Genomic DNA, 10,615 nt, shown 5'->3' on the forward strand with positions numbered 1-10,615 from the left:
TACAACTTCTGTTACTACTACTACTACTACAACTACTGTTACTACTACAACTACTGTTACTACTACAACTTCTGTTACTACTACAACTTCTGTTACTACTACAACTTCTGTTACTACTACAACTACTGTTACTACTACAACTTCTGTTACTACTACAACTACTGTTACTACTACAACTTCTGTTACTACTACAACTTCTGTTACTACTACAACTTCTGTTACTACTACAACTTCTGTTACTACTACAACTTCTGTTACTACTACAACTTCTGTTACTACTACAACTTCTGTTACTACTACAACTTCTGTTACTACTACAACTTCTGTTACTACTACAACTTCTGTTACTACTACAACTTCTGTTACTACTACAACTTCTGTTACTACTACAACTTCTGTTACTACTACAACTTCTGTTACTACTACAACTACTGTTACTACTACAACTACTGTTACTACTACTGTTACTACTACATCTTCTGTTACTACTACAACTTCTGTTACTACTACAACTTCTGTTACTACTACAACTTCTGTTACTACTACAACTTCTGTTACTACTACAACTTCTGTTACTACTACAACTTCTGTTACTACTACAACTACTGTTACTACTACAACTACTGTTACTACTACAACTTCTGTTACTACTACATCTTCTGTTACTACTACAACTTCTGTTACTACTACAACTTCTGTTACTACTACATCTTCTGTTACTACTACAACTTCTGTTACTACTACAACTTCTGTTACTACTACAACTTCTGTTACTACTACAACTTCTGTTACTACTACAACTTCTGTTACTACTACAACTACTGTTACTACTACAACTTCTGTTACTACTACAACTTCTGTTACTACTACAACTTCTGTTACTACTACAACTACTGTTACTACTACAACTACTGTTACTACTACAACTACTGTTACTACTACAACTACTGTTACTACTACAACTACTGTTACTACTACAACTTCTGTTACTACTACAACTTCTGTTACTACTACAACTACTGTTACTACTACAACTACTGTTACTACTACAACTTCTGTTACTACTACAACTTCTGTTACTACTACAACTTCTGTTACTACTACAACTACTGTTACTACTACAACTTCCGTTACTACTACAACTTCTGTTACTACTACAACTTCTGTTACTACTACATCTTCTGTTACTACTACAACTTCTGTTACTACTACAACTACTGTTACTACTACAACTAGTGTTACTACTACAACTTCTGTTACTACTACCACTTCTGTTACTACTACAACTTCTGTTACTACTACAACTTCTGTTACTACTACAACTTCTGTTACTACTACAACTTCTGTTACTACTACAACTTCTGTTACTACTACAACTTCTGTTACTACTACAACTTCTGTTACTACTACAACTTCTTCTATCATTATTTTTATACTACTACTTCTGTTTATTATTACTACAATTATTATTGATACTATAATTACTACTATAACTACTTATACTACAACAGCTACTACTACTACTACTATTAGTACTTATATTACTACAATACTATTACTACATCTACTATTAATATTATTTCTACTACTTCTTCTATTACTATTTCCACTACCACTTCTATTACTACCACTATTACTACTGGTGGTTAACGCTCTCGCTTCACACGGCGAGGGTCTGGGTTCGATTCCCAGCCAGAGTAGAAACATTGGACGTGTTTCTTTCCACCTGTTGTCTATGTTCCCCATCAGTAAAATGGGTACCTGGGTGTTAGTGGACTGGTGTGGGTCGCATCCTGGGACACTGACCTAAGGAGGCCTGGTCACAGACCGGGCCGCGGGGGCGTTGACCCCCGGAACTCTCTCCATGTAAACTCCATGTAAACTACTACTACTACTATTATTGCTACAAATACTACTCTTAATATTGCACTAATGTTACTATTAATTCTTATATTACTACTACTACTACTACTTATAATACTATCACCACTTATTGCTACTACTATTACAACTACTATTACTACTTATATTAATTCTACTATTATTACTACATATACTATTGCTACTATTACTACAACTACTATTACTACAACAACTACTGTTACTACTACAACTACTGTTACTACTACAACTACTGTTACTACTACAACTTCTGTTACTACTACAACTTCTGTTACTACTACAACTACTGTTACTACTACAACTTCTGTTACTACTACAACTACTGTTACTACTACAACTACTGTTACTACTACAACTACTGTTACTACTACAACTACTGTTACTACTACAACTTCTTTTACTACTACAACTTCTGTTACTACTACAACTACTGTTACTACTACAACTACTGTTACTACTACAACTACTGTTACTACTACAACTTCTGTTACTACTACAACTACTGTTACTACTACAACTACTGTTACTACTACAACTGCTGTTACTACTACAACTTCTGTTACTACTTATTGCTACTACTATTACAACTACTATTACTACTTATATTAATTCTACTATTATTACTACATATACTATTGCTACTATTACTACAACTACTATTACTACAACAACTATTATTGCTACAACTACTACTATTGCTGCTTCTACTGTTACTTGTAATACTATTGCTACTGCTATTACTATTATCACTACTAGAAGTACACTTTATCTGTGTATAGCTTTCTACACACCTAATTACACTTTTCCTCAGTTCAAAATATTTTTTTGTTTTCTGTCACTTTAAATTTTCTCCGTTCAAATCCATCTTCTTTTTTTCTTGTATACTTGTCTGTTCTTATTTCTGTTTTACCTCTTTTTAAAGAGGATTTTTGGTCTCCTGGAACTTTTTGGTTAATCCTTCCATCATTATATATCATTCGTTTCTTTGGTTCAGAAACTCTGTCATCTTGATATAGTTTCCCTTGGATTATTATCACATTCTCTTCTATGTTCCTTCCTAGTTTTAATTCCCAGCTGAACTTCGTAGTAAAATTTCTCATCTGTCTCCTTTCAATATACAGTTCATGTACAGTACATGTACAGTACATGTACAGTACATGTACAGTCCATGTACAGTACATGTACTGGTATAATTTGGCTTTACAGTCTCTGAAAATTTTGCTCTCAGCGTGTACTAAACCAAGTAACATTTAATTACTTAATTCACAGTTTATGAAAGTGATAAGATGTTGTGTTATTGTATACAGGTTGTATATCAGAGGAAGAACTTGTACAAGACGGAGCCAGCGTATCGTATATCAGGGAAGGAGATTGATATTCAGTGGGAAATCCTCACTAACGGCCCCGTTCAAGGTGGGTACTTGTTTGATCACTTCCGTATTTATAATCTGATAATTAATGTAGCTAGTCACTCTTAAAATTTTGTGTGCCGTCCGTGTCCCATTTATGGATGTGAAACAATTTCTATCATCTGAATTACAGTATTAAAAAGTAGAGGAAAATATCCACTGTCTATACTTCACTGCTTCATACACATTCTTTCAGCCACTGAGTCAAAGCCTAACCATTCTTTACAAAACATACTTAATAAATATATAACATCCTTTACAAAAAAATATTCTGAAAATCTCTATCGTCTGTACAGTGTCAAGTATGTTGGGTACAGTACGAAGAAAGATTGAAGTCCCATAAGTTACATTCTCATGTAAGAGGAAGAATGACATGACTGATGTTTCTACGTGGAAGATGGGTATTGAGAGAGGAGATATAAATAAAGTCCTGAGGATATTCCTCCAGGAGAGAACCCGCAATAATGGATTCAGATTAGATGAGTTTAGATTTAAAAAGAATATGGGAAATTATTGGTTTGGAAATCGGGTAGCCGATGACTGGAACAGTCTGCCTGGTAGTTACTGAAGCTAAAACCCTGGGTAACTTCAAATTTAGGTTGGATAATACATAAGTAAAAACTGCCACATATCAATACCTTTCCTTCAGAGGGCCGGCACTGTACTTCCCACCTTCAGGATTCAAGTCTAGCTAATAGGTTTCCCTGAACCCCTTTGTAAATGTTTCTTTGCTCACACTCCAGTAGCATGTCAAGTCATAAAAACCATGCATCTCCACTCACTCCTAACATGTTCACGTAAGCTTGCTATACGTCCAAGCCCCCCACACACAAAACCTTCTTTACCCCCTCCCTTCAACCTTTCCTAGGACCACCCCTATCTCACCTTCCTTCCACTATGGATTTATATGAACTCTAAGTCATTCTATTTGGTTCCATTCTCTTCAAATGTCTGAACCACCTCAACAACCCCTCCTGAGCCCTCTGGATAATGTTTCGAAAAACCCCGCACCTCCTTCTAGTCTCCAAATTACCGATTCTCTGCATTATATTCACACCACACATTGCCCTCAGACACGACATCTCCACTGCCTCCAGCCTTCTCCTTGTTGCAACATTCACCACCCAGGTTTCACACATATATAAGAACGATGGTATCAATATACTCACATACATTCCTCTCTTTGTTTCCATGAATAATGTTTTTTGTAGATGAATGGCTCAAAGAACCGACATGTTGTTAAATTAGACACATGTGCAACTTTTGGGTATCTTTATGGAGGAAACGTTTCGCCACACAGTGGCTTCATCAGTCCAAGGATAAACTTGAAGAACAGGAGGAGAATGCTGCACTTCTCCTGCCATACGGTTTATAAGCTGCTTCTCCGCTCCTATGCCGTATTCTATTCAAGATTGATGGACTGACCACATCGACTCAAGGCTGAGGGACTGAATACCTCATTCTCCTCCTGTTCTTCAAGTTTATCCTTTGTATGGACTGATGAAGCCACTGTGTGGCGAAACATTTCCTCAATAAAGATACCCAAAAGTTGCACAAGTGTCTAATTTAACAATAATGTTTTTTGTCTTTGCAGACTATTCAGTGCTCTACTCACCTTTTCCCCTCATCAATTCTATGATTCACCTCGTCTTTCAAAGACCCATCTACTGACACGTTCACTCCCAAATATCTGAATACATCCACTTCCCCAATACTCCCCCCACTCCAATCTGATGCCTAATTCTTCATTACCTAATTTTATTATCCTTACCATCTTGCACTTTCCTACGTTCACTTTTAATTTCCTTCTTTTACATACCATACCAAACTCGTCCACCAACCTCTGCAACTTCTCATGAGAATCTCCCATAAGTGCAGTGTCATCAGCAAAAAGCAAGTCCGACAACTTCCACTTTGCGTTAGATTCTTTATTTCTTAATCCCACACCTCTTGCCAATATCTGAGCATTCTTACATCCCCATCTGTAAATACATTGAACAACTATGGTGACATAACGCATCCTGGTCTAAGGTCTATTTTACTGGGGAGTAATCTCCCTCTCTCCTACATTTTCTAACCTAAGCCTCACCCTCCTCGTAAAAACTCTTATCTGCTTTCAGTAATCTACCACCTATTTCATACCTTCGCAACATTTGCCACTTTGTCCCCCTATCCACCTTATCATATGCCTTTTCCATGTTCATAAATGCAACGAAAACCTTTTTACTACTATTTAAATACTGTTCACTTACATATGTTTTACTGTAAACACCTGGTCTACACACCCTCTACCCACTCTAAAGCCTCTTTCTTCATCTGCTATTTTGCTCTCATTCTTACTCTTAATTCTTCTAATAATAACTACCATACACTTTACCATGTATTCTCAAATGAGTATACATGCTTGTTCTCTGCCAATCTCTAAATACCTTCCCCTCTTCCATACATCTATTAAATTAAAGGACCAACATTTCGAGAACTATATCCCCATCTGCTTTTCACATTTCTGTCTTTATCCAATCATTCCTAGGTGCTTTACCCTTTTCATTCTACCCACTCCCTCATGCATCTTCCCCTTACTCACAACTGACTCTTCCTCACTCCTACAAGATGTTATACCTCCCTGCCCAATGCACGGAATCACACCTTCCCTATCTTCATCAACATTTAACAAATTGTAATAATGTTGGTAGAATTACCGACAATATGTAAAGTAAAAGGACACAAGTGCAACTAATGTGACATTTTATTGTGGCAACGTTTCGCTCTCCAGGAGCTTTATCAAGCCGATACAAACAGTATATGGACATAGAGGGTATATAAAGGCTCAGAGTGAGGTGCAATACTAGTGGTAGTAGTAGTAGTGACAAAAGTTGTAGTAGTAGTAGTAATACAATATGGTAGAGCAATTAATTCGTACATGAGTAAAAGGATATAAAAGCTATTACTTGGGTAACATAAGTTGAGATGTATGAAGTGTGGGGGGATGTGTTGCCAGGGATGGGATTTAGTGATTATTCTTACTGCGGCTTTTTGTTGGGTTATTATTGGCTTTAGGTGTGTTGCTGCAGTTGATCCCCAAGCACAAATAGCATAGGTGAGGTATGGATATATAAGTGAATGGTATAGTGTGAGAAGGGCAGTTTGCGGCACGTAGTATCGTATCTCGGAGAGGATCCCAACCGTTTTGGATACTTTTTTTGTTATGTGTTGGACATGGGTGCTGAAATTTAGGTTGTTGTCGAGGTATAGGCCAAGGAATTTGCCCTCATTATGTCTGGCAATTACAGTGTTGTCGATCTTAATGTTAAAGGTTTTTAACATTATCAAGGACTGTAATAATGAACTTTGTATTTTATTTCTGTGAAAATTAAAAAAAAAATCGTTCACTACCAATAAACAAACTCATCAATCAGCTCCGTTTAATTAATATAAATTATTTGGCTAATCAGTTGTCATGACTGAGTCTGGTTATGACTACAATTAATGACACACTACCTGATGAATTACTTATTAACGTTATACATAACTAAATGTTTGTTGTACTAAGGTTTTCTTGAACAATTATAATATGGAAGTTTTAGATCAATTTCCTACTAGAATGAAAATACACGTAATATGTACCTGCAAGTTGCAAAAATACACGTAATATGTACCTGCAAGTTGCAAAAATACACGTAATATGTACCTGCAAGTTGCAAAAATACACGAAGGTTCCCTATTTTGATTGAATAATTACAGTTTAAAAATAAAAATAATAAATTTTACCTTCTGAAACGAGATCTGGCAGTAGTTCACTAGTTTAAGTAATGTGGATAATTTCAGTACTCATAAGAATGCTACCAACCTGCAAGTTTACCTTGGAAGTTAGTTAAGCACTGAGGGGAAGTGCTTGATTGTCTAATGTGCTTTCAGGGTCGCTTTTCTCAACGGTACTGACTGTTTAATTTATTAAAATATGGGATGAAAGTGATTAATTTAGCATTTTCTCAGCAGTTTTTAGGTTGGTTCTGATGGTTGAATTGGGAATTTCTTTGTTCCATTACATAGTTGATTTATCAGCAAAAGTGACCCAAAATGGACGTCACCTTCGCTTCACCTCCCCACCATTACATCCCCTGACATATACCTGGTTTAACTAATGCATCAACAACTACTGTGGCCGCCCAACATGCTGGGGAAGGATCTTCTAAACGAGAGTTAGGAAAAACGTCGATTTTAGTGGAGTGACGATGTATTGACAATGTAGAACAACTTGAGCACAAGTCTGGGGACGTTAATAATGGAGAGAGACAAGTATGTTTTAGTAATTGGATTTTTTTTTTTTTTTTTTTTTTTTTTTTGCGACTCTGATTTGAAAAGGAGATTATTGAATTTAGTTTAAAATAAGTTAAAGAACCAAATTTTGTACTGTTAACAGGTAAACTCCAGGATTAAAGTATTGTTTCTTGCTATAATTTGATAGCACTCAAGCCACACTAGGGAAGTAGATAGATTTCAGTCTATTTAATGGTTACCCAGCAGTTAGTTCTTGAAGAAGCTATTACTAGATCCATATAGCCTTCTGCTGACCTTCAAATTGACCTTAATAAATTGCCATTAATGCCGAAATCACAACTGCAAGACGACATAAGTCATAAATCAATTTTTAATAACCGACGCTGCTAACAGGAATCAAGAATCCTGGGTTGTGTGTAGTTTTGGTTGCCGGAAAGCGACCTTAAGAAGTAGTAACAGTAGTAGTAGTAGTCGTAGTGGTGGTAGACGTAGTAGTAGTAGTAATAGTAGCAGTAGTTGAGAGTAGTAGTAGTGGTGAATGTAACTTATGGTTGCTATATGACGCCTGGGATCATTGTCTTGAGGTGAGGTAAGACTCGTCAGGAAACAGGACAAGTGTTTCCTGACGCTGCTCTTAGTTATATGATGATCCGCCGCTGGAGCTTTTGGTCATCTGACCAAGGCCTTCCGCTGGCTTACGACCCACCCTTTTAAAAATTAAGGTAATAACCATTTAGAAAATTCTTCAGAGACTATGAAACTGCCTCTTTTCCGTTTAATAGTGTTTGAAATAGCGATTAAGGATCAATGTTACCTATATATATCTTGTGAGTTCCTTCATTGTAACAGCTCAACAAAGATCCCGGAAAGGAAAACATTGCAACAATAAAATGCTACATTAGTTACATGAGATCATTTGCATAATATATTGTGGGTAATTCTAGAAACATTATTAAAATATTATATTGTATGAAGCATAAACAAAACTTCAAGTATCATTCTCTTTCCTCAGCCTTAATTTTCCATATTTCATCTGCAGACTCAGAAAAGTGTACTTTAAACAGCCTTAAAAAAAAGTCAAAAGACTTAGATGTGTAGACCAGAATATATTCGGTCTGAGGCCTAAGTTTCAGAAAGAGTCAAATTTTCATCACCTAACTGGCGGTGTTTATGTGTAAACGTTTTTTTAATTGGTTACTAATTAATGGTTAAAGAATATTATATATATCTTCCCATAGTATTTGTATATTATTTAAGTGATTATTTAGGTTACTGTCTGTAGAGTTTATTACTTAAAATTATGAATAACCTGTGTGTGTGTGTGTGTGTGTGTGTGTGTGTGTGTGTGTGTGTGTGTGTACTCACCTATTTGTGGTTGCAGGGGTCGATTCACAGCTCCTGGCCCCGCCTCTTCGCTGATTGCTATTAGGTCCTCTCTCTCCCTGCTCCATGAGCTCTATCATACCTCGCCTTAAAACTATGTATGGTTTCCGCCTCCACTACTTCACTTTCTAGGCTATTCCACGGCCTGACTACTCTATGACTGAAGAAATACTTCCTAACATCCCTTTGATTCATCTGAGTCTTCAACTTCCAATTGTGACCTCTTGTGTCTGTGTCCCATCTCTGGAACATCCCGTCTTTGTCCACCTTGTCTATTCCGCGCAGTATTTTATATGTCGTTATCATGTCTCCCCTGACCCTCCTGTCCTCCAGTGTCGTCAGGCCGATTTCCCTCAACCTTTCTTCGTAGGACAATCCCCGTAGCTCTGGGACTAGTCTTGTTGCAAACCTTTGCACTTTCTCTAATTTCTTGACATGCTTGACTAGGTGTGGATTCCAAACTGGTGCTGCATACTCCAGTATGGGCCTGACGTAAATGGTATACAGAGTCTTGAACGAATCCTTGCTGAGGTATCGGAACGCTATCCGTAGGTTTGCCAGGAGCCCGTATGCTGCAGCAGTTATCTGATTGATGTGCGCCTCAGGAGATATGCTCGGTGTTATACTCACCCCCAGATATTTTTCCTTGAGTGAAGTTTGCAGTCTTTGGCCATCTAAACTATATTGTGTCTGCGGTCTTCTTTGCCCTTCCCCAATCTTCATGACTTTGCATTTGGCAGGGTTAAACTCAAGGAGCCAGTTACTGGACCAGGCTTGTAGCCTGTCCAGGTCTCTTGGTAATCCTGCCTGATCCTCATCCGATTTGATTCTTCTCATTAACTGCACATCATCTGCAAACAAGGACACTTCTGAGTCTATCCCTTCCGTTATGTCGTTCACATATACCAAGAACAGCACAGGTCCTAGGACTGACCCCTGTGGAACCCCGCTTGTCACAGGCGCCCACTCTGACACCTCGTCACGTACCATGACTCGTTGTTGCCTCCTTATCAGGTATTCTCTGATCCATTGCAGTGAATTTCCTGTTATGTGTGCCTGATCCTCTAGCTTTTGCAGTAACCTCTTGTGAGGAACTGTGTCGAAGGCCTTCTTACAGTCCAAAAAAATGCAGTCGATCCACCCCTCTCTCTCTTGTCTTACTTCTGTCACCTTATCAAAAAACTCGAGTAGGTTTGTGACACAGGATTTTCCTTCCCTGAAACCGTGCTGGTTGTCAATTATACACTTGTTTCTTTCCAGGTGCTCCACCACTCTCCTCCTGATGATCTTCTCCATGACCTTGCATACTATACACGTTAGTGATACAGGTCTGTAGTTTAGTGCCTCATGTCTGTCTCCCTTTTTAAAAATTGGGACTACATTTGCCATCTTCCATACCTCGGGGAGTTGCCCAGTTTCAAATGATGTGTTGAAGATCTTTGTTAATGATACACACAATATCTCTGCTCCCTCTTTAAGGACCCACGGAGAGATGTTGTCTGGTCCCACCGCCTTTGAGGTGTCAAGTTCGCACAGCAGCTTCTTCACCTCCTCCTTGGTTATATGTATTTCATCCAGCACTTGCTGGTGCCCCCCCCCCCCCGGTTCTGATTTCCTGGAGTCCTACTGGTTTCCACTGTAAA

At 37.8% G+C, this 10,615-nt stretch overlaps 1 protein-coding gene across 1 annotated transcript in view; it reads left to right on the forward strand.

Annotated features, from left to right (window-relative positions):
• The window catches only part of LOC128694074 (uncharacterized peptidase C1-like protein F26E4.3), a 164,335-nt gene that overhangs the window by 114,892 nt on the left and 38,828 nt on the right, over positions 1-10,615 (forward strand). Inside the window, exon 8 of the mRNA XM_070093827.1 lies at positions 3,210-3,315. Coding sequence (XP_069949928.1) covers positions 3,210-3,315 — 106 coding nt within the window. The remainder of the gene's footprint in view (positions 1-3,209; positions 3,316-10,615) is intronic.

This window comes from Cherax quadricarinatus, chromosome 43 (assembly GCF_038502225.1).
Source record: "Cherax quadricarinatus isolate ZL_2023a chromosome 43, ASM3850222v1, whole genome shotgun sequence".
Classification (NCBI taxonomy): domain Eukaryota; kingdom Metazoa; phylum Arthropoda; class Malacostraca; order Decapoda; family Parastacidae; genus Cherax; species Cherax quadricarinatus.